General features: G+C 44.0%; 1 protein-coding gene across 1 annotated transcript in view; it reads right to left on the bottom strand.

Annotated features, from left to right (window-relative positions):
• Window positions 1-25,817, bottom strand: part of LOC139552077 (laminin subunit gamma-3-like) — a 236,339-nt gene that overhangs the window by 24,609 nt on the left and 185,913 nt on the right. The window contains exons 13-17 of the mRNA XM_071363475.1: window positions 5,681-5,869; window positions 4,529-4,774; window positions 1,393-1,546; window positions 1,096-1,238; window positions 665-843 (exon numbers count right to left, since the gene is read on the bottom strand). Of these exons, the coding sequence (XP_071219576.1) occupies window positions 665-843; window positions 1,096-1,238; window positions 1,393-1,546; window positions 4,529-4,774; window positions 5,681-5,869 (911 nt within the window). The remainder of the gene's footprint in view (window positions 1-664; window positions 844-1,095; window positions 1,239-1,392; window positions 1,547-4,528; window positions 4,775-5,680; window positions 5,870-25,817) is intronic.

Here is a 25,817-nt window from a genome sequence, read left to right on the forward strand (position 1 = left end):
TGAGCAGACCGGACCCCGGTGTCCTTTGAATTGCTAACACTGTGGAAATCACAGCAGTCTTTCCCAGGTACACGAATGGTTTGCTAGAGAAAAAAAACAAACCACTTTAGCAAGAACAAGCATTGGTACAGAAAGTACCAAACTCTGCTATTGGCTTTGCCTGCAGAGAAAAGCCACTGTATAGCGTTTAGAACATAAGGCTCCCTATATAGTGCAGTGCACTACTTTTCTGGCCAAATGTAGTGCACTATATAGGGATTACTATATATCACTATATAGGAAATAGGGTTCAATTTGGGACGCACATGGTCTATTTCTGTAGCTGTTTCTGTATTTTCACATTGACTTCAGTCTGACTGTTAACTTACCTTCGTCTTTTAAATAAGGAGGCCCGATGGCCACGATTGTTAGACTACAAAGACATTCTTGGGTAGGAGTTTGAATAGCTGACTTTTGTTTTAGGAGCAAATTGCATTATGCAGTGGTAATGGGTTAATAACAGCACCTACTACCTATGAAGATTTACCCCCACAGACAGGCTGAGAAGCAGACCGGGAGACAGACGGATAGAGATGCAGGCAAAAAGGTGTCAAACGGGGACAGAGAAGAAGATGGAGAGACTGACAGAGAGACGCCTTACGAACACACACACACACACTCTTACCTGCTCCTTGACTAGCCCGTAGCAGATGGGGCACTCTTCACACTGGTGCGTGGCTCTGTTGTGGAAGTAGTTGAGCTCACACTGGTCACACTTGTACCCCACGAAGCCCTGGCGGCAGGGACAGGTGCCGTTTGTGTGGCACTGCATGGAGCTGGAGCCCATAGGGTCGCAGTTACAGGCTGAGAGGGACAGGGGAGGGGGAGTGGACAGGGTATAGGGGGACAGAGGGAGGCAGGGGTGGACAGGGGGCAGGGGACATGAATGTCAGAGAGGGGTGAAACAATGGAAGTATTAGAGATTGCATGCTTGCGTTTTGCATTTTTTACTTATTGTTATCAGAATGACTTGATTTAGCATATATTTTGGCCTGTCTTAGTATTTGACACACAAGGACTTCTAGACCCAATCACAGTATAGGCTACTGTAGCTACCTCTGCAGCCTCGTGAGGAGAAACCAAAGAAGCCCATACGACATGTGCTGCACAGCCGCCCCTCCAGGCCCGGCCGACACACACACTGCCCTGTGATTGGGTGGCACCCCGCGGAAGACGAGCCAATGGGGTTACAGTTGCACCTTAGAAACAGTCGATGTATAAAGTGATTCATATACAGTAATAATTATTAACGAGACAAAACAGAACTACAGTATAAAGTATAGAAACATATAAATTAAAGGACTATTCTAAACCATATAGATTAGTGCGGAATCCCTGGAGAATTCCCTGTACCTCTCACAGCCTACTCCAGGCTGCAGGTTGAAGAAGCCGACTGAACACTGGCCACAGTCTCCCCCGGTCACATGACTAAGGCACTGACAACTTCCGGTCTGGGGGTCACAGTCCTCCAACAACCCAGAAGTCCCTGCAGGACTGCAGTCGCAGGCTGGGGGAAGACACAACCACATGTCAACCACGCAACCTCACATCAAATACAGTATCAAAAAGTACAGTGGCCTAAACACACACATACAGTACATGATCAAAACAGAACGCAATTCAAACACAGTCTCCAAAAAGTGACATGAATCATATACATCACAGAAAAAGTACACTAATTAAACACAGTATAAAAAAATGTCCGTGACAAGCCTGACAAAACACTGAAGCTTATCACTATATCAATGTCGCAGACACTGCTGTGATCGATTATTTCCCACCCTCTATCCAATCACTCGATCTTCAATCCATTCACTTTATCTTCTAATCTATCCATTCACTCTATTCTACATTTACATTTTTCATTTTTGTCAGAGGTGGCCGAACTGAGTTCTCGGGTTGGGGTGTACGGTTTGAGCATAGCTTGAAGGTATGGAGGGGCAGTTCAACTTGCTGCTCCGTATGCAAGGACCATGGTCTTTTAGTGGATATGAGCTTCGACTGGAAGCCAGTGGAGTGTGCAGAGGAGCGGGGTGACATGGGAGAACTTGGGAAGGTTTAACACCAGGCGAGCTGCAACGTTCTGGATAAGTTGCAGGGTAGCCCAGCCAACAGCGAGTGACAGTGACTGGATAAGGACCTGAGCCACTCCTTGTGTAAGTTAGGGTTGTACTCTACAGATGTTTATAGAGCATGAACCTGCAGGAGCGAGTCACTGCTTTTATGTTTGCAGCGAACGACAGGGTTTTGTCCAGGGTCATGCCAAGTTTCTTTGTACACTGGGAAAGGGACACCGTGGAGTTGTCAACAGTGATGGAGAGGTCTTGGAGCGGGCAGGCCTTCCCCGGAAGGAATAGCAGCTCCGTCTTGTCGAGGTTGAGCTTGAGGTTGTGGGCCGACATCCAAGCTAAGATATCTGCCAGGCACGCAGAGATGCGTGTCACCACCTGGGTGTCAGAAGGGGGAAGGAGAAAAGTAGTTGAGTGTCATGTGCATAGCAATGATAAGAGAGAACATATGAGTATATGACGGAGCCGAGTGACTTGGTGTATAGATAGAAGAGGAGAGGGACTAGAACCAAGCCCTGGGGGACACCAGCAGTGAGAGTATGTGATGTAGAGACAAATCCTCTCCACGTCACCTGGTAGGAGTGGCCTACCAGGTAGGATGCAATCCAAAAGTGTGCAGAGCCTGAGACGCCAGCCCTGAGAGGGTGGAGAGGAGGATCTGACAGTTCACAGTGTTGAAGGCAGCAGATAGATCTAGGATGAGAACAGAGGAGAGAATGTTAGCTTTGACAGTGCGGTGAGCCTCCGTGACACACAAAAGAGCAGTCTCGGTTGAGTGCCCTGTCTTGAAGCCTGACGGGTTAGGGTCAAGAAGGTCATTCTGAGAGAGATAGCGAGAGAGTTGGTCAGAGACAGCACCCTCAAGTGTTTTGGAAAGAAAATAAGGGATACTGGTCTGTAGTTTTTGATGACAGTGGAGTCGAGGAGAGCGATTCAGCGATTCAGGGGAGCGATTCAGGCAGGGGACGCAGCCAGTGGTCAGGGATGAGTTGATGGAAGTGATGAATGGGAGAAGGGAGGAGGGGATGGGGTTGAGCGCGCAGGTTGTCGGGCAGCCAGACCTCACTAGTTGCAGGATTTCATCTGGAGAGAGAATCCTCTGAGGTTCATAGTCTAGACAGGAATAAAGTACAACAATCCTTCTCTTTGTAGGGTGTGTCTTGTCTGGCCTGTGTGCCTGGCTGTATGTGAGCTGGAACAGTGCAGAGGCAGAGCAGGCCGTCTATCTGTGAGGTGTCTGTGGGGCAGCCATATTTCCCTGAGCGTGTGTGTGTGTGTGTGTGTGTGTGTGTGTGTGTGTGTGTGTGTGTGTGTGTGTGTGTGTGTGTGTGTGTGTGTGTGTGTGTGTGTGTGTGTGTGTGTGTGTGTGTGTGTAACTCAGTGTTTCCCTGTTTGTGTGTGTAACTCAGTGAGGGAGACAGCAGAGTGAGACTGAGGGAGACTCATGGGCCTCTCCCTCACCACTTTGTCATATTTGAGCGCATTCCAAATGGCACCTTTTCCCTATATAGTGCACTACTTTTGTGCACTATGTAGCGAATAGGGTGCCATGTATGATGCAAACTCTGCTCAGCCCTGGGGTTATAGATGGAACAGCTCAGGTACTTCTGGGGGACAAAGACATTACGTACATCTCTCTCTCTATTTTTCTCGCTCTTTGTGTCTCTATTCCTATCACTGCCTCTATCTCTCTCTATCTCCGTGTCTCTATTTCTCTCTGTCGTTTCTGGCACTCTTTAGCTTTCTCTTTATATCGTTTTCGCACTCATACATCTGCAGTATTCAAATCCTCCAAGGCTCTTCATGTATATCAGGAGAAAAAAGTGTATTTAAAGTTGAAACTTTTCTCTTTCTATTCATCCATTATAATGGAGACAAAGTACTGCAGTTGGAATGTCAGTTCGTCAGGGCAGACTGCTCTCCGCTTCTTTCTCTGAACCACGTTCAACTGACACTATTTTCTTATAGGTCTATGACTTCTATTCACTCAGAGAGAGAGAGAGCCTGTAAAGAAAATGTTCTCTCACGTTACAACAACTGTGGAGTTCCTCATGGCACTTTTAACCGCAACTCTCAAGCTCTAACTTTTACAAAGAATTATTTTACTGAGAATTCCATTCATCTGCTATCAAGAATCTTTAGAATGTGAGAATTGCTGAAGTCAAGTCAATAGTACAGTATGAGGAAAGAACTTGTTCAACCCTAAAGAAAAGCTCACTATAAATCCACACATAAAAGGCACATGTACACAGACACACAAACCCACATTGATGCACACGAACAAATGATATAACACATTGAAATACATTCATTGTCAATACATTCTACATTTTTAATTTTGTATTTCTCCTTAATAATTAAAAAACCTATGTCACAGTAACCCAACCCTATATACGCCCTTCCCAAGTTCACACACTCACGTTTGCACTTCCCGGCCATCGTCCGGTCCATGGCATCTCCATAGTAACCGCGTCGACAACGTTGACAGTGGTCTCCCTCGGTGTGTCCCAGACACTTGAAGCAGCGGCCCGTCATGTGATCACACACGCCCAGCGCGTTGGGGTCCACGTTACCGTTACAGTCACACCGCTCGCACTGCCGAACCAGCCCAGAACGGCCCAGGGGGTCGCCGTGGAAACCGTCCTCACACAACTCACACCTGGTTCCTGAGGAGAGACGATGTTTGTGTTTGTTTGTGTGTGGGTTTCGGTGGCCATTTTAATTTCAACCTAAATCAATATTTTTCAGACAAACTTCTAATTCAGTTATATGAAATTCTTGTAATGAATAAACGATCCCGACCTGACACGGGAATATGTTTTAATTCACACACTGTGCTCTACACATGCTAGGATCAAGATCAATTTAATCAAGACAGCGAGGACAGTTAGCTATCACCAGCAAGGTTTTTATAAATCCAATTTGTGGAAATCCGCTCCACTGAGCAAACAATAATCTTCAAGGTTGTGTCCCAAATGGCACCCTATTCCCTACTATATATGGCAGGGGTGGGCAAACTTTTTTGCTCGAGGGACCCACATCGGGATTTTGAAAAACAACGGAGGGACGCATTTTTTGGTCGGACCAATTGTTTGTTAATAAAATCAATTTGCGGGGGCCTCTCGAGTGTGATGCAGTGCTTTAGACTGCTGCGCCAGTGCTTGAGGCATCACTATAGACCTGGGTTCCCTGGCTGTGTCACAGCTGGCCCGTGACTGGGAGACCCATGAGGAGGCGCACAATTGGCCCAGCGTCGTCCGGGTTAGGAGAGGGTTTGGCAAGCCGAGATTTCCATGTCCTATCGCGCTCGACCTTCGCCTGTCCCGAGTTCGTATGGGAGTTGCAGCGATGGGACAAGACTGTAACTACCAATTGGATACCACAAATTATTATTATTTTAAAAAATGATGTCTCGTGGGCCAGATTGGTTGGGTCGGGTCGGTACTTTGCCCCCCCTTGATATAGGGATTAAGGTGACATTTGGGACCCAACCCAGGTTGGGGGAATGGCATGGTTTGTTCCCATTACCAGACATCTAACAGTAATCGAACAGTAACAGTAATTCATCTCACCCCTCTGTCCCAAAGGGCAGTTGGTACAGACCACGTCCCCAATCTCCATAATTTGAGCACAGCTGGTGCGGTCCGGGCAGGGGCAAGTTTGACAGTCGTTGGTCGTGCCAATCAGCGCGTTGCCATAGTAACCATCCAGGCAGCGCTCGCAGGTTGGTCCTGTGGTGAAATCGGCACACTCACACACACCTGCGTGGGGTAGAGAGAGAAGGAGAGACGGAGACCGTTACAACTCACTAAAGCGCACACAGGACCATCATACTGAATCTCAGTAGCAGACACAGATGAATGACTCCGAGACATGTGACTGAGACTGGTGGTACTTGTGAGTGGGAAAGCAGCAACTATTCAATACACTTGAAGGTACCCAGCTATCCATCCACCTCCCTCTCTCACCTCACTCACTCCACTTTCATTCTCTCTCTTTTTCACAGGCAAAAGCTAGCGCGAACCTGAGCGTGTGCACACACGCTTGCGCACACACACACACACACACACACACACACACACACACACACACACACACACACACACACACACACACACACACACACACACACACACACACACACACACACACACACACACACACACACACACACACACACACACACACAAAGGAGGATGGATGCTGTATTGATTTTCTCCTCTGACAGATCCAGGCCACAGTGAGTAGAGTTCCCCTTACCACCAGCAGGGTGCGCTGTGTCTCTGTCTCTAGCCAGCTGTCTGCACCATACACGTAGCTCTCCACATAGGCACAGCAGAACGAGAGAACAATAAGAGGAAACAGCCAATACTGAAACCCAGTCCTCCACCGGAGAGAGAGAGATGTGCAGAAATAACTGGTCTAAATTCACTATAATTGCTTTGGGTAAAATAAGAGCTGGATTCAGACAGAAAGACCTTCAAGAAGTAAACCAATTCACCCCAAGTGAGAGATTACCATATGTTTTATGTCCTAAAAACAAACTGTTAAATCCATATGTCTTATAGAGCCTCAGGGAAAACAACTCTGGGCTTTACGCATGTAGCTACAGCTCTTCACATATATAATACATCTGGTTTCCATAGAAATTGATTTTATGAACTTTTGACCACTCATCTAGTTTTTCTCTGTTTGCTGGGATAATTAGCCACAGAGCTGTAACTGTTAAATATGCTCATTACGATGGAGAATTATAGTTTGAATAATAAACACTCTCCAAACCCAAACGTAAGTAAAAAATAAACTAGGCCTACAATTCAATATAAACCTAATCAAACTTCACTTCACATATGTTGCAATTATGTGAATAGTTATGTTCACGATTCAAATCTTTAAGAGTCTAAGCTGGGGATAACATATGGAATTGTTTTAAGATGGTCAAACCAAGTATCATTTAGCTACTTCATTTGGAATTTTAGGACCCCTTCAGGTATCAAACAAATATACAAACAAAATATTTGGTCAAACATTGAATAACCCAGAAAACTGCTAAAAATAGCCCATATGAACATATGTAGCCTAAGAAACATGGACCATAAAGTCAATAACTTGCTTGTAACAGATGACATTCATATATCTCTGAAACTCACTTAGATAATACCTTTGATGATACAGTGGTAGCAATACATGGTTCTAACATCTACTGAAAAGACAGAAGTGCCAACGGAGGCGGTGTTGCGGTCTATATTCAGAACCACATTCCTGTAAAGCTTAGAGACGATCTCATGTTAAATACTGTTGACGTAATATGGCTACAGGTTCATCTGCCTCACCTAAAGCCCATTAGTGTGGGAAGCTGCTATAGACCACCAAGTGCTAACAATCAGTGTCTGGATAATATGTGTGAAATGCTTGATAATGTATGTGATATCACCACAGAAGTATATTTTCTGAGTGATTTAAATATTGACGGGCTATCATCAAGCTGCCCACTCAGGAAAAAACTTCAAACTGTAACCAGTGCCTGCAACCTGGATCAGGTTGTCAGTCAACCTACCAGGTTAGTTGCAAACAGCACAGGAATTAAATCATCAACATGTATTGATCACATCTTTACTAATGCTGCAGATATTTGCTTTGAAGCAGTATCCAAATCCATAGTGATCACAATTTAATAGCCATATCTAAGAAAAGCAAAGTTCCAAAGGCCGGGCCTAATAATGTGTATAAGAGGTCAATCAATCAATCAAATGTATTTATAAAGCCCTTCTTACATCAGCTGATGTCACAAAGTGCTGTACAGAAACCCAGCCTAAAACCCTGAACAGCAAGCAATGCAGGTGTAGAAGCACAGGGGCTAGAGGTCATACAAGAAGTTTTGTAGTGATTCATATGTTGATGATGTAAAGAATATTTGCTGGTCTGTGGTGTGTAATGAGGAGCAACCTGACGATGCACTTGACGCATTTATGGAACTACTTATTCCAGTTATAATAAGCACGCAGCCATTAAGAAAATGACTGTAAAAACGGTTAAATCCCCTTGGATTGATGAGGAATTAAAAATTTGTATGGTTGAAGGTATGGCAATTAAGTCTGGCAGCCCAACTGATTGGCAAACGTATTGCAAATTAAGATCATGTGACTAAACTAAATAAAAATAAAAATAAACTATACTATGAAACAAAGATAAACTATATACAGAATGATAGTAAAAAGCTTTGGGGCATCTTAAATGAAATTATGGAAAAAAGCCAACTCGTCTCCTTCATTCATTGAATCAGATGGCTCATTTATCACAAAGCCCACTGATATTGCAAACTACTTTAATGACTTTTTAATTGGCAAGATAAGCAAACGTAGGGATGACATGCCAGCAACAAACGCTGACACTACACATCCAAGTATATCGGACCAAATTATGAAAGACAAGAATTGTACTTTTGAATTCCGTAAAGTCAGTGTGAAAAAGGTGAAAAAAATATTGTTGTCTATCAACAATGACAAGCCACTGGGGTCTGACAATCTGGATGGAAAATTACTGACGATAATAGCAGACGATATTTCTCCTATGTGCCACATCTTCAATTTAAGCCTACTAGAGAGTGTGTGCCCTCAGACCTGGAGGGAAGCTAAAGTCATTCCGCTACCCAAGAATAGTAAAGCCCCCTTTACTGGCTCAAACAGCCGACCAATCAGACTATTACCAACCCTTAGTCAACTTCTGGAAAAACTAGTGTTTGACCAGACTCAAAGCTATTTCACAGCAAACAAATTGACAACAGAATTTCACCATGCTTATAGGGAAGGACACTCAACAAGCACAGCACTTACACAAATGACTGGTGATTGGCTGAGAGAAATTGATCATAAAATGATTGTGGGGGCTATCTTGTTAGACTTCAGTGTAGCTTTTGACATTATCGATCATCGTCAGCTGCTGGCAAAACATATGTGTTATGGCTTTACACCCCCTGCTATAATGTGGATAAAGATTTACTTGTCTAACAGAACACAGAGGGTGTTCTTTAATGGAAGCCTCTCAAATATAATCTAGTTAGAATCAGGAATCACCCAAGGGGAGCTGTTAAGGCTCAGTTTTTACTAATGACCTGCCACTGACTTTGAGTAAAGCTAGAGTGTCTATGTATGCGGATGACTCAACACTACCCACGTCAGCAACTTCAGCGACTGAAATGACTGCAACACTCAACAAAGAGCTGCAGTTAGTTTCAGAGTGGGTGGCAAGGAATTTGTTAGCCCTAAATATTTCTAAAACTAAAAGCATTGTATTTGGAACGAAACACTCACTAAACCCTAAACCTCAACTAAATCTTGTAATAAATCATGTGGAAATTGAGAAAATTGAGATTACTAACCTGCTCGGAGTAACCCTATATTGTAAATTGTCATGGTCAAAACATATTGATGCAGTAGTAGCTAAGATGGGGAGAAGTCTGTCCGTAATAAAGCTCTGCCTTAACAACACTATCAACAAGGCAGGTCCTACAAGCCCTAGTTTTGTCGCACCTTGACTACTGTTCAGTCGTGTGGTCAGGTGCCACAAAAAAGGACTTAGGAAAATTGCAATTGGCTCAGAACAGGGCGGCACGGCTGGCCCTTGGATGTACACAGATAGCTAATATTAATAATATGCATGTCAAACTCTCCTGGATGAGAGATTGACTTCATCACTACTTTTATTTATGAGAGGTACTGACATGTTGAATGCACTGAGCTGTCTGTCTAAACTACTGGCACACAGCTCAGACACCCATGCATACCCCACAAGACATGCCACAAGAGGTCTCTTCACAGTCCCCAAGTCCAGAACAGACTATGGGAGGCGCACAGGACTACATAGAGCCATGACTATATGGAACTCTATTCCACATCAAGTAACTGACGCAAACAGTAAAATTAGATATAAAAAACAGATTAAAAACACCTTCTGGAACATCGGGGATTGTCAAGCAACACAAACATTGGCACAGACACATGCGCACCCACGCACCCACCCACACACCCACACACCCACACACACACACACACACACACACACACACACACACACACACACACACACACACACACACACACACACACACACACACACACGATAACATACGCACTATACATACACATGGATTTAGTACTGTAGAAATGTGGTAGTGGTGGAGTAGGGGCCTGAGGGCACACAGTGTGTTGTGAAATTTGGCAGCAGGTAATGGGGATCCATAATAAATACAAATACAAATAGCCGATAGAAACACATTGAATAACAGATGAATTCATGGAAAAACAAACAGTCAAAGAATACGTTTGTTTTAGTGCCTGTCCTATTTCTGAGAGATAAGAGAAAGATCAGGGGATTTTTTATTTATGGCACTAAACTACTTCCATATATACTTCCATTCATTTTTTTTTTACTGGTACCGGGATACCTTCAGACGAGGCTTTTGGGCATCCTAGAGCAAAACATGTACGTGTTCGTGAGAGTCTCACCTTTCCATAGAGGGGTCATACTATTGTGTAGCCCAAACTGTTCAAATGCTACAGACAGAAGGTTGGTAGATCGGCGGTACTGACTTCAGAAGAGTCCCGTGACGCTTGTTGGGGTCATAGAGCAAAACGGAGGACACCATCATGTTTGGGAGAGTCTCATCTTTCCAGAGTGGTCATACCGTTCAGACGCTACAGAGCTTTCGTGAGAAGACCGATTTTCGGGATGTCTCATAGTCTGACAAACACCACTGTAGCTCGGCCACCTTCCACTGCAGATGCGGAAGACTGCGATTGATGGATGCGGGGGAACGAGACGCAGCCCATGCAAAAAATATATATATTCCCATCTTAAACAGTCAGATTTTGATGGAGATGTTTTTATTATGCTAATGTTTTTTTTGAGAGGGCACGGACAACGACTGTAGGGGGTAAAATATGTACATGAGTATTCAAGTATATTTCAAGGTAATTGTGAACTGTGTCTATTCCTTTGGTGTTTGAGTGGTCTACTCAGCCGCGACACACACAGACATACACACACACGCTCAAGCCTACCTGACGAGCTAACCTACATCTGTGCTCGCTTCTAGGCAAATAACACTGAAACATGCATGAGAGCACCAGCTGTACCGGAAGACTTTGTGATCACGCTCTCTGCAGCCAATGTGACTAAGACCTTTAGACCGGTCAACATTCACAAGGCCGCAGGGCCAGACAGATTACCAGGACGTGTACTGCGAGCATGCGCTGACCAACTGACAAGTGTCTTCACTGACATTTTCAACCTCTACCTGTCTGTAGAGTCTGTAATGCCAACATGTTTTAAGCAGACCACCATAGTGCCTGTGCCTAATAACACTAAGGTAACCTGCCTAAATGACTACCGACCCGTAGCACTCACGTCTGTAGCCATGAAGTGCTTTGAAAGGCTGGTCATGGCTCACATCAACACCATCATCCCAGAAACCCTAGACCCACTCCAATTTGCATACCGCCCCAACAGATCCACCGATGATGCAGTCTCTATTGCACTCCACATGGCCCTTTCCCACCTGGACAAAAGGAACACCTATGTGAGAATGCTATTCATTGACTACAGCTCAGCGTTGAACACCATAGAGCCCTCAAAGCTCATCAATAAGCTAAGGACCCTGGGACTAAACACCTCCCTCTGCAACTGGATCAGGTGGTAAGGGTAGGTAACAACACATCCGCCACAGTGATCCTCAACACAGGGGCCCCTCAAGGGTGCGTGCTCAGCCCCATCCTGTACTCCCTGTTCACTCATGACTGCACGGCCAGGCACAACTCCAATGCCATCATTACATTTGCAGATGACACCACAGTGGTAGGCCTGATCACCGACAACAACGAGACAGCCTATAGGGAGGAGGTCGGAGACGTGGCCGTGTGATGCCAGGACAACAACCTCTCCCTCAACATGATCAAGACAAATGAGATGATTGTGGACTACAGGATAAAGAGGACCAAGCATGCCCCCATTCTCATCGACGGGGCTGCGGTGGAGCAGGTTGAGAGCTTCAAGTTCCTTGGTGTCCACATCACCAACAAACTAACATGGTCCAAGCACACCATGACAGTCGTGAAGCGGGCAGGCCAGAACCTATTCCCCCTCAGGAGACTGAAAGGATTTGGCATGGGTCCTCAGATCCTCAAAAGGTTCTACAGCTGCACCATTGAGAGCATCCTGACTGGTATGGCAACTGCTCGGCCTCCGACCGCAAGGCACTACAGAGGTTAGTGCGAATGGCCCAGTACATCACTGGACCTCTGTTTATTTTTATTTATTTTACCAGGTAAGTTGACTGAGAACACGTTCTCATATACAGCAACGACCTGGGGAATAGTGTCACGGCTCCTCCTCTGCAGTGCAGGGGGCGGTTCCTCCTGCAGGCAGAGGAGGGTCGATAGTGATTGGAGTCACCTGGGCTCAGGGTATTTATAAACTGTTTCACTAATCAACTCTCTCTCTCTCTCTCTGCTCCTCCAGGTATGCTCATGATTTGTTTGTTCCTTTGTAGTTTTGCATAGTTTTCACTCAGTCATGTTCACACACACACATATTCACGCATCCATGCACTTTACATACACCTTACATTATGATACTTCCACACCTCATTCCTTTTTCTTAGTTTAAGTTAATAGTTTGTTGTAGAATAAAGAACCTTTTTAAATTGGCCTATACCTGTTGTTCGTGTCCCCTCATTTTTGTCACGGGCTATGAGCCGGCTTGTGACAATAGTTACAGGGGAGAGGAGGGGGATGAATAAGCCAATTGTAAGCTGGGGATGATTAGGTGACCGTGATGGTATGAGGGACAGCTTGGGAATTTAGCCAGGACACCAGGGTTAACACCCCTACTCTTACAATAAGTGCCATGGGATCTTTAATGACCTCAGAGAGTCAGGACACCCGTTTAACGTCCCATCCAAAAGACACCATAAGGAATTGGGATTTTTTTTTTTTAGACCTGAAGAAAGGGTGCCTCCTACCGGCCCTCCAACACCACCTGGTCTCCCATCCAGGGACAGACCAGGACCAACCCTGCTTGGCTTCAGAAGCAAGCCAGCAGTGGGATGCAGGGTGGTATTCTGCTGGCAGCAGTTAGTACCAGTGCCAGCACCCCCCCCCTGTATATGTTATTTTTTACTGCCGCTCTTTAAATACTTGTTACATTTATCTATACCAGGCGGTGTCAGAGGAAGGCCCTAAAAATGGTCAAAGACTCCAGCCACCGTAATCATAGACTGTTCTCCCTGCTAACACATGGCAAGCGGTACCGGAGTGCCAAGTCTAGGTCCAAGAGGCTTCTAAACAGCTACTACCCCCAAGCCATAAGACTCCTGAACATCTAGTCAAATGGCTACCCAGACTATTTGCATTGCCCCCCCCCCCATCTCCACACCACTGCCACTCTCTGTTGTCATCTATGCATAGTCACTTTAATTAATTCTATCTACATGTACATACTACCTCAACTAACCGGTGCCCCCGCACATTGACTCTGTACCGGCACCCCCCTGTATATATATATATTTTTTTACTGCTGCTCTTTAATTACTTGTTACATTTATCTCTTATTCTTATTTTTTTTAACTGCACTGTCAGTTAGGGGCTCGTAAGTAAGCATTTCAGTGTAAGGTCTACACCTGTTGTATTTGGCGCATGTGACTAATACAATTTGATTTGATTTGAATCTAAATAAACATCTCTCCTCAGGGAGAGCACTCTAGTTGCAAGACGGGCGGGTAACATAAAATCCATCTCTCACCTTAACACACCCCTAAATAGGTCACTCTATACCTCACCCCAGCTGCCATGGCAACATATTCAATACCTAACCCACCCTAAGGTTTAGGAGACCCAGCAGTTTAGTAAACCAACTGCACATCAAACCCAGAGCTAAAATCACCTCAAACTACCTCTGGTCCAGACAGCTATACACACTCCAACAGTAAAACCATTTAACATTCATATTCAATAACCTGTTAAATATTTTGAAGGTCCAAATATCAAAGCCCATCTAATACTGTAGTGATAGAAAGCTTCCTTCCTGGTTCAATGAATGGCCAACAGGCCTATACGTCAGTATGATTAAATAGGACTTTTTAAAGCTATTAACTATATAGCCGATTTTAGTTCAAATCATCAAGTCTATCTTGAGCGAGCAAAGATTATTGCTATTGGGTCAGTGAAGCCGCTTCCTGTCTTCCTTTGTTGCTAAGACGAAGTTCTACATCTCAAATGGGACCCTATTCCCTATATAGTGCACTACCTTTGACCAGGGCCCATAGGGCCATTTTGGACACAGACACTAAGACAAAGTGCTGCCAACTAACTTCACAGATATGTACCGTATGCAAGAAGCTACATTGATCACACAGCCTTTAAGGAAACCCTAATTAGCCTGTAGTTTAATGAAGTGTGGAGCGCTACGCTAGCTAACAGCATGGTAAAAATAATTACGTGTGCGTCCCAAAATGCATCCTGTTCCCTATGTAGTGCACTATTTCTGACCAGGGCCAAGAGGTAATGCACTGCATTGGGAATAGGGTGCCGTTTGGGACGTAGCCTATTAGTTCTTCACTGAGGTGCCTAATACTAATTCTTGATATTCAAGCATGTAATACCAGTCATTCATAATTGTTCTCCATAAGACAAAGAGTTGGGGTTTATTGCAACGCACTAAGGACGTAGTGTAGTCATACCGATTGTGGGTCCGTGTCTCTGTCAAATGAGCCATGCTAGACTTAATGTTCAGAACGTGCTGACAGACAGTACAGCTTGTGAAGACGAACGAGCACAGTTCAGAGTTACTGAGGCTCATCCTCCATGGGACTGGACAAGTATTTCTATTCCTTTTAGTTCAGTGCTTCTTCTGTAAAGATAACAGTTCTGCTTGGTCACCAACAAATCGCCTCAATCATCATCATCTTCAACATCACCTTCATCATCATCCACCCAATCGTCATTGCTTCATTACATTAATGTAAAATCAAGGTCAAATTTGTACTGCAGCTGTTTTAAAATCAATTGCACCTCCACTAATTGAATTGAAATAGGAATCTGTATAAATAGAGACTAGTTCCCCCATTCATCAGTCATGGTTGACGTTTCTTGCTAGTCTGTAAGATGGCCCTGCAGTGGATAGCAGCCATCTTACGGGCTCCTGACAATTCTGCTATTATGTGTGCTTTTTTTTTTTTACACTGATCATAACTTTTTTTGTACAGAATGATTGCGCCATCATTTCCTATGAGTGAAAACAGCTTCAGGACATCAGAACAGCGATCACTAACCTCAATTTGGAGGAAAAGGTCTACTTCAACAAGTCGGCAGCTCTGGACCTTCTATTTACTCCAGACCAGTCCCGAATCCCCGGGACACGAAAGATGAAGCGGCTGTGAAAGAGAGGCAGGCGAGCCGGCATCCTGACGAGACTACGTCGGCGAGCGAATAGACCGTCATTGCCCTCTGTTCTATTGATGAACGTGCAGTCACTGGAGAACAAACTGGATGAACTCCATTCGAGACTACACTATCAACGGGTCCTGAAACTGCAATATCCTATATTTCTCAGAGTCGTGGCTGAAAAAGTACATGGCTAGGAATCTGTATAAATAGAGACTAGTTCCCCCATTCATCAGTCATGGTTGAACACCAAGGTAACCTGCCTAAATGACTATCGCCCCGTAGCACTCACATCTATAGCCATGAAATGTTTTGAAAGGCTGGTCATGGCTCACATCAACACCATCATCCCAGATACCCTGAACCCACTCCAATTTGCATACTGTCCCAACAGATCCACAGATGACGCAATCTCTACTGCACTCCACACTGCCCTCACCAACCTGGACAAAATTGATATCTAAGTAAGAATGCTGTCCATTGACTACAGCTTAACATTCAACACCACAGTCCCCTCCAAGCTCATCACCAAGCTCGGAGGCCCTGGGACTGAAGACCTCACTCTGCAATTGGAATGGATCATGCACTTCCTGAAGGGCTGCCACCAGGTGGTGAGGGTAGGCAACAACACATCCGCCACGCTGATCCTCAACACGGTGGCCCTCAGGGGTGCGTGCTTAGTCCCCTCCTGTACTCCGTTCACCCACAACTGCGTGGCCGCGCACTACTCCAACACCATCAAGATTGCTGACGACACGACGGCGGTAGGACTGATCACCGACGATGATGAGCAGCCTATAGGGAGGTCAGAGACCTGGCAATGTGGTGCCAGGACAAGACGGCGGACTGAACACAGCGATGGAGATCGCCTCAAGATAAAATCGTAATATTCAGTATCTGTAAGTTACACTAAATATTAGCACTTCACATACTCATGGGTCATAACCTTCAATCTGGATAACAACACAAAACAAATCATAAGGCTAGAGAAATGTATCAACAATGTATCAACACCCAAACATGACGGAGAGTAAACAAGGAACACGACTCCACTACGGACACAGAAGATTTATGCTTTTCACCACCAGGAATGGTAAGGGTGGAAACTGATCTGTTAAAATGGATAAATGACAAACTGGGCATACTTGAATTAGTCAGGAAAGATATAAAGGAGTTGAAGGCGAGCCTCGAGATGAGTGACGAAAAAGATGCGACAATGGAGAAAGAAACACACAAGCTAAAAGGGACAGTCAATAAGATTGAAACGGACGTTAATGAACTTAAAAAGGTGAAGATCTTTCTGAGTGAAGCCTTACTTGACATTCAGACTAGATCTACGAGAGAAAATCTGGTACTTACTGGTATCCAAGAAAAAGAAGGCGAAGTTCCTGAAAATGTGGTAAAGGAATTCCTTCTTACAGCGCTTCAAATCCCACGTGAAGCTGTCAGCAAAATCAAACTCGAAAGTCTACACCGTTTTGGACAGAGAGCACAGAAATATGAACGCCCAATCGTTGCCAAATGTACTTTCTTTAAAGATAAAATAATGGTTTAAAGACTGGGTAAAAGACTCGCTGCCACGAAAATAGGCATGAATGATCAGTTCCCGAAGGAAATTGCAGAACGGCGCAAAGTTCTGTACCCAATCTTCAAGGAGAATAGATTAACGTCTTATGGCTGCAGGGGCAGTATTGAGTAGCTTGGATGAAAGGTGCCCAGAGTAAACGGCCTGCTCCTCAGTCCCAGTTACTAATGTATGCATAGTATTATTAGTATTGGATAGAATACACTCTGAAGTTTCTAAAACGGTTTGAATTATGTCTGTGAGTATAACACAACTCATATGGCAGGCAAAAACCTGGGAAAAAATCCGAACAGGAAGTGGAAATTCTGAGGCTGATCGAGTTTCAACCAAGATCCCATTGAAATCACAGCGAGATATGAATGAGTATTCACTTCCTACGGCTTCCATAGATGTCAACAGTCTGTAGAGCTTTGTCTGATGACTCTACTGTGAAGGGGGGCCGAAGGAGACAGGAATGAGTCACCACTGCCATGAGGTGAACATTCTTTGACCACGCGCGTTCACGTGAGAGGCCGCTCCGTTCCATCGCTCATCTGAAGTCAATGTAATTCTCCGGTTGGAGCGTTATTCAAGATTTATTTTAACAACATTCTAAAGATTGATTCAATACATCGTTTGACATGTTTCTACTGACTGTTACGGAACTTTTGGACATTTCGTCAGGTTTTAGTGAACGCGCTTCATGACTTTGGAATTGTTATCCAAATGCGCTAACCAAAGTAGCTAATTGGACATAAATAACGGACATTATCGAACAAATCAAGCATTTATTGTGGACCTGGGATTCCTGGGAGTGCATTGTGATGAATATCATCAAAGGTAAGGGAATATTTATCATGTAATTTCTGGTTTCTGTTGACTCCAACATGACGGCTAATTTGACTATTGTTCTGAGCTCCGTCTCAGATTATTGCATCGTTTGCTTTTTCCGTAAAGTTTTTTTAAAATCTGACACAGCGGTTGCATTAAGGAGAGGTATATCTATAATTCCATCTACATTTATGATGAGTATTTCTGTTGAAACGATGTGGCTATGCAAAATCACTTGATGTTTTTGGAACTAGTAAATGTAACGCGCCAATGTAATCTCAGATTTTTTTATATGAATATGAACTTTATCAAACAAAACATACATCTATTGTGTAACATGAAGTCCTATGAGTGTCATCTGATGAAGATCATCAAAGGTTAGTGATTCATTTTATCTCTATTTGTGCTTTTTGCGACTGCTATCTTTCGCTGGAAAAATGGCTGTGCTTATTGTGGTTTGATGGTGACCTAACATAATCGTTTGTAGTGGTTTCGCTGAAAAGCATATTTGAAATCGGACACTTTGGTGGGATTAACAACAATATTACCTTTAAAATGGTATAAGACAGATGTATGTCTGAGGAATTTTAATTATGAGATTTCTGTTTTTTGAATTTGGCACGTAGCTCTTGTAGTTGACAAACTGTATATTGATAACCAAATGTTCAGAGAAACAAATACTACTCCATGGCTATTCTAAATATGACAAAGTTCCCATAGAGGAGTGGAGTAATGGAACACACAATACTAGCCATGATAGGGATTGCAATAAAAAAATATATTGAAACGCAAAAAATACAACAATTGTTAAAGAAATAATCTACAACTACACTATACCATTCTAAATAGGGAATGTTGGAAAATATTAGTATTAGACTTTCCATTTATGGTATTTTATAAATAAAATAAATCTTCAAATATAAGGAACTGGAACACAAAAGTACTCAATCAACATGGTAGAGATAAAACACAGCAAACAGGGGACATAGAAGGCACAGTATGTGGGTATGTGCAGATGTATTGTGATGGAAGGTGGGGTGTGTGTCTTTGTTTTTGGAAAAGTGTGGAGTAAGTAAGTAAGTAAGTGAAAAAGGAAAACGGTTGCAAATCTCAGAGCCCATTTGTGTTTGTGAGCAAGGGTTGTGAGAGAGTGTTTTCAATTTTGTGCAGATATGCGACATGCATTTGAAAATAAATGATAAATATAGTGTATTAATTTATTGTCCTATCATGATGGAACAGGCCCCAACCAGTAGCGGACTGGATCCGGGAGAACCAGGAAAATTCCCGATGGGCTGGTCAACCTCTGGGCCGCTGGGCCGCCTCTCTTAGTTTTTTTTACTACTAATAAAAAAGTTGGCAAAGTTGAGCAACACGGGCCAACCCACCCCCTTTCCCCCAGGCCCGTTGGTCTATTCCAAACAAACGTCTATGCAACCCGTAGACCCGCCCCCTTTGTCTCGCTCACACCCACACCCACATTGACACTGACAGTGACAGCTTGAAAACTAGCTACAATAGAAAATGGAAAAGCAGAGTAAAAAATGTAAGGGTGGGGCTGAAAAGTTAAGAGACAAAAGAGTCAAAAGTCTTCACTGCAAGTAAATGTAAAAAAACGAACCGACTTATTTGGCAGTAGTAGTACCAGTGCCACCAACGTTAACATCGAAGTGCTAGACCGGCAAGAGGAAGATGCCACAACACAGTTTGTGTGTAACAGTGTAGACGGAGAGGACAGCGAAGCCAAAGATAGGGCAGCCGAAGCGGTAGATATATGCCTTAATGTGTTACAAATACAACATGTTAAATCAGAATTTATGCGTGAAATGCAAATACTATTGGTCAGCTACTGCTGTGTAAATGTACCAGAAAGAAAGAATTGAGGTAAAGACGTACAGTAACTGGGTGTCCAAACCGGCTAGCGGAAAAACTCAAATTTGACTTCTAGCTAAGCTCTGAACGCCTAGATTTTGCAGTCCTGTGGGGATGTTGTGGGAAATGGCAATCACTTGAGTATCAGTGATTTACTGTCGTGTAATTTTACTTAGCTAAAAGTAGCATTTTCATTTGATTCTGATTGCGTTTGCCTTGTCGTTCTAAACGCTAAATTGCATTAGACATATACAAACGTTAATTAGCTCATTTTATTTCATGTCTATACAGCCATTGGTTGCAAATAGTATACATATTGTAAAACCAATCAATTCCTTTCCCTCTCAAATTCATATTTTGTGCGGGAGAATATGTCTACAGTGATTTGCTAGCTGTGATCCTCATCGCCACGGTTCCTACCACTTCACCTCTTACTAGACAATGCATTGAAACTCATCATCATGCCAACAGTCCGGTGTGAATGGCGAGTGAAGCCACACAAAAAAACGTGTTGTGTCGTCATTCATTCACTTGATATGAAATAGTGGGGCTGTTGCTGCTGTGTTTTTGGAGTTTTTCAAAATTGGGCCTTTATCAGTTAATTTATATATATTTTTATTCATATCCAGGTTGATGATAGGACCAGTCCAGTTTCAATGGAAGAGAGCATTGCGGTTGATGACAGGCCCAGTCCAGTTTCAGGGGAAGAGAGCATTGATGTTGATGACAGGCCCAGTCCAGTTTCAGGGGAAGTGAGCATTGATGTTGATGACAGGCCCAGTCCAGTTTCAGGGGAAGAGAGCATTGATGTTGATGACAGGCCCAGTCCAGTTTCAGGGGAAGAGAGCATTGATGTTGATGACAGGCCCAGTCCAGTTTCAGGGGAAGAGAGCATTGAGGTTGATGACAGGCCCAGTCCAGGTTCAGTGGAAGAGAGGATCTTTGGGGTTGATGACAGGCCCAGTCCAGTTTCAGTGGAAGAGAGCATTGAGGTTGATGACAGGCTCAGTCCAGTTTTAGTGGAAGAGACGATCTTTGGGGTTGATGACAGGCCCAGTCCAGTTTCAGTGGAAGAGAGCATTGAGGTTGATAACAGGTCCAGTCCAGGTTCAGTGGAAGAGAGGATCTTTGGGGTTGATGACAGGCCCAGTCCAGTTTCAGTGGAAGAGAGCATTGAGGTTGATGACAGGTCCAGTCCAGGTTCAGTGGAAGAGAGGATCTTTGGGGTTGATATGACAGGCCCAGTCCAGTTTCAGTGGAAGAGAGCATTGAGGTTGATGACAGGTCCAGTCCAGGTTCAGTGGAAGAGAGGATCTTTGGGGTTGATGACAGGCCCAGTCCAGTTTCAGTGGAAGAGAGCATTGAGGTTGATGACAGGTCCAGTCCAGGTTCAGTGGAAGAGAGGATCTTTGGGGTTGATGACATGCCCAGTCCAGTTTCAGTGGAAGAGAGCATTGAGGTTGATGACAGGCCCAGCCCAGTTTCAGTGGAAGAGCGAGTCAGGGAAGGCCAGGATGCCAGACCAACTTTTGATTATTTCATGAGACCCAAGTCAGATGACATAAAAACATATTTTTGTTTCCAACCTATGCAGGAATCAAGAAACTCTGTGGTACAGATGGTTTTGAAGACGGCACCAATCGGAAATGGCTGTCATACAATGAAGAAAGCCATGCGTTATACTGTTCAATTTGTATGGCATTTGCAAAGCCTACTGACAGCAGTATTTTAATGAGTGGAATGACGGATTGAAAACATGTTCCCCAAAGGGTAGAAGAGCATGAGAAGAGAAACATGCACAGAAGTAGTGCTGAGGCATACTTTTTAAGGTCCTCCAAAGCAGACATTCAAAGTCTGCTCCGTGGCAGTCAGGTGTCTGCCCACAGAGAGCAGGTACGCAGGAGAATGCAGGTGCTGGAATGTGTCGTAGACATAGTGAAAGTCATTGGCAAGAGGGGGCTCAGATACAGGGGGATGCAGTCTGAGGCTGCGTATACATTATCGATCAAGGTCATTTCTTGGAGATGATAATACTGCTGGGAAAGTATGACGTCTGCTTGAAGGAACATCTCACTGAATTCGTTGAGAAAAGCAAGAACCCACATCAGTCTGGGGCAAAGAGGCAGAGGTTCTCTAATCACACTCCTCTCAAAAAATACTGTCAACACCGTCATTCACACAATTCGGAGCATTATCCAACAGACCACGTCAAGTGAAATTGAGCAAGCTGGAATGTTCTCTGTCCAGATCGACACAACTCAGGACGTCACTTCTCAAGACCAGTGCTCATGTGACAAACGTCGTACAAGAGAGGCTTGTGGCTGTCGTGAAGTGTGAGGCGTCCACTGGACAGTACTTTATCCAGTTGTTGACAGATGTCGTGGATAAACTCAAATTAGACATGAGCAAGTGCATTGGCAATGCTACGGATGGAGCATCCAATATGCAGGGCAAACATAAGGGCTTCTCTACGCTCTTATCCTCAAAGTCCCCCAATCAAGTGCATGTATGGTGCTATGCACATGTACTTAATCAGTTTTTTTCTGACAACTGAAATTGTCTTAGCAAGCGGGTCACTGTTTACTCTCCTTAACGACATTGCCGTATTACTCTGTGAATCCTACCAAAGAATGGATGTGTGGGAGAAGAAGAGCCAGGACAGGCGCCTATCTCCAATCGGAGAAACACGCTGGCGGGCTAAGGATAGTGCTTTGAAGAAGGTCTTTGGATCCTTTGGAAAACCAGACCAGGGTCTCTATGTTGAAGTACCCCTCACGCTATCAGCCATACAAGGACAGGCCAACATGAAGACAACTGTTCGGGTGAAGACGAGGATTTACTGAGGCTCTTCTCCGGTATGAGACGATACTGACAGCTCAAATATTTCTTTGAATATTTGAGAACATGTCACCACTGTCCAAATACCTGCAGTGGGATGGACTGCCCATCGAATGGTCGTGGCTACACAGGAAACCCTGAAAGGCATGTCAAGAGACGTTGACACCATTAAGGCAGCTACAGACACATTTGTTCAGTTTGCAAATATGAAGATCAAAGAACAGGATGAGGACACAGAGCTGGAAAAGGTGGAAGCCACTGCCACAGAAAAGGGCTTTTTTGATAGCCAAGCAACTGGTGACAATTTGCAGTATGAGCTGAGAAGCCTCGCTGTACAGTGGAAAAGACTGAAAAGTTCAGGATTGGAGGAATACATGCCTCGGACAGTGGAGGATGGCCCTGAAGGAAAAGAATAATACATTCTGCTCATCCTGCAAACAATGTCCACTGCTGAGACGTTACAACCTGCTGACTGATGAATACCATATCCTTGGCCTTGGATACAAGTTCCTACTCACCCTCTCAGATACCCAGGTAGCTTGTGAGCGAAGTTTCTCTACCTTAAAGTATATCAAGAGCAGACTCAGGAGCACTCTCTCACAACAACACCTAGAGGCCTTCATGCTGATGGCCACTGGGAAGGGCATCCTAATGGCCCTGGATACTGACACAGTGATTGATAGAGATGCAGAGAAAAACAAGCTGGTGAGAAAATTGCTCCTCCAATCAGGTAGATGCGACATATTTCCAATAACTTGCTTACTTAACATTATTTTACTCTTACATTTCTAATGTCTCTTTTTTCCTGTGTGTAATATTACTGTCCAGTACTTTGACAAAGAGGAGCCAGCCAGCTGACCCTGAGCAGCAGTTAGACCGTTCCACGTCTCAGTGAGTATCGTGGATATTATAGCGTCTCTTTTTTACTCTAGGCTTCAGGTGATGTAGATGAATCATGACTCATGGTGGCTTGTGCTGTTCACTTACAGGTTACGTTCTATGTTTGAAGAGATGTCCAAACATTGTTTTTTCAGAAGGTGTACTCCCATTACATAAAGCCAGCCAGCTGACCCTGAGCAGCAGTTAGACAGTTCTGCGTCTCAGTGAGTATTGTGGATATTATAGCATCTCTTTTTTCACTCTAGGCGTCATGTGATGTGATGTAGTTCAATCATGACAATTTCAGTGTGTGTTCTGTAGAAGTTTTATAACAATGTGCAGTGTTTGTGTGTGTGTTCTGCAGCCTTTTTAAAGTAGTACTACTATAGTAGTGATCAATGGTTGTGATGCAGCTAGGTGGTTGTATTAGGTCGTGTGTGTACGTGCTTGCATTAGCAGGGCGGCCGCGGTGGAGTATACGGGGGCCGGTTCTGGTGGGCAGGTCTGGATCAACGTCCAGGGACGTTTTTTACTCCCAGTCGTCCCTGTCCCCAACCCTATACACCCATCTGAGCGACCCATACACTAAGGACAAGTTCTTATCTTTTTTAATGGGTCTAGTGTTAGTACCATATACACAGCCAAATCAGAAAGATGAATGTTGTCAGAGACCTACTAAAGCAGCACCGCCCCCTCAAGATTCTGAGCCTGCCTGGCAGGGTTGGTCCTACAAAGCCAAGTTCCCCTGATGGGAGGGCATAATATATACGGAAATTCTCAAAGCTGAAAATAAGAACCTTGACGATCTTGTACCTAGCCGGTGGGGATTCCGGTGGGGTGCCCCCACCCAGGTACTGGCAGTGCTGGCAACACTAGCTGCAGTAACCCATGGGGAGAGGGTCAAACTCGGATAATCAGAGAGGGGGCATATTATTTTGGCCCTGGTGGCACAAAGGTCTGACTGTACAGAGATGCTTGGTAAAATGGTCAAAACCGGGGACCAGTTTTACTTAAAAATCATACAATGTGATTTTCTGGATTTTTGTTTTAGACTCCGTCTCTCACAGTTGAAGTGTACCTATGATACAAATGACAGACCTCTACATGCTTTGTAAGTAGGATAACCTGCAAAATCGGCAGTGTATCAAATACTTGTTCTCCCCACTGTATATATACACACCTGTATATATCTTTTAATAGCTATATATAAATGCAAATCGAGGTGAGGGCGATGGAAATGCTTTTGGCAGTTGATCTGCTTCTGTTCTGTGGGTGGAACTGTGTGCTCTTTACAAATGATGGGTCTCGGTCTCTTGGGGGCAATGGGATACGGGGGGACGGGGGTGGTCTGCCGGTCAATGGGATGACAACCCAACTTGTGATGGGGAGGAGTTTTAGCGGGTGGAATAGTTGAGAACAATCGGAGGTTTACTTAGTAGCAATGCAAATATCACGGTATATCGATATGGACATTCAATCACTATGGTACTTTTTAATGGTGAGTTTCTAAACATACATTACCAGTCAAAAGTTTGGACACACCTACTCATTCTAGGGTTTTTCTTTATTTTTACTATTTTCTACATTGTAGAATAATAGTGAAGACATCAGAACTATGAAATAATACATATGGAATCATGTAGTAACCAAAAAAGTGTTAAACAAATCAAAATATATTTTATATTTGAGATTCTTCAAAGTAGCCACTCTTTAGCCTGATAACAGTTTTGCACACTCTTGGCATTCTCTCAACCAATTTCATGAGGTAGTCACCTGGTATGTATTTAAAATAACAGGTGTGTCTTGTTAAAAGTTAAATTGTATAATTTTTTATGCGTTTGAGCCAATCAGTTGTGTGGTGACAAGGTTGTATACAGTGGTATACAGAAGATAGCCCTATTTGTAATCCGATTCAGGAAACTAGGCATATGTCGCAAGTCACGACTTCACAGGAGAGCCATCTGAAGGTTAAAAAAATGTTTTTTTAATCAAAATGCACTTTTTGGCAGAAATGTCTTGTGAACTTTCATGTGCCTTAATAACAAACTTGTATGCCATCTGTAAATACGAATAAAATTGTTAAATTACAAGCCTTGTTGGTTAAGCCACAGAAAAAGTCAGCAACCTTCCCACTAGCCATGACTGGCTGAGATAATGACATGCAGAGAGATGAGTTCGGATTGGTCTGCCATATAGAAGGCTTCTGTCTATTTGAGCTCATCAGTCTGTGTTGGTAATCCTGTCGAACGCGACTTGTATTGTGCATTGTGTAGTGGAGCTGCATAAGTG

This window comes from Salvelinus alpinus, chromosome 24, assembly GCF_045679555.1.
Source record: "Salvelinus alpinus chromosome 24, SLU_Salpinus.1, whole genome shotgun sequence".
Lineage (NCBI taxonomy): Eukaryota > Metazoa > Chordata > Actinopteri > Salmoniformes > Salmonidae > Salvelinus > Salvelinus alpinus.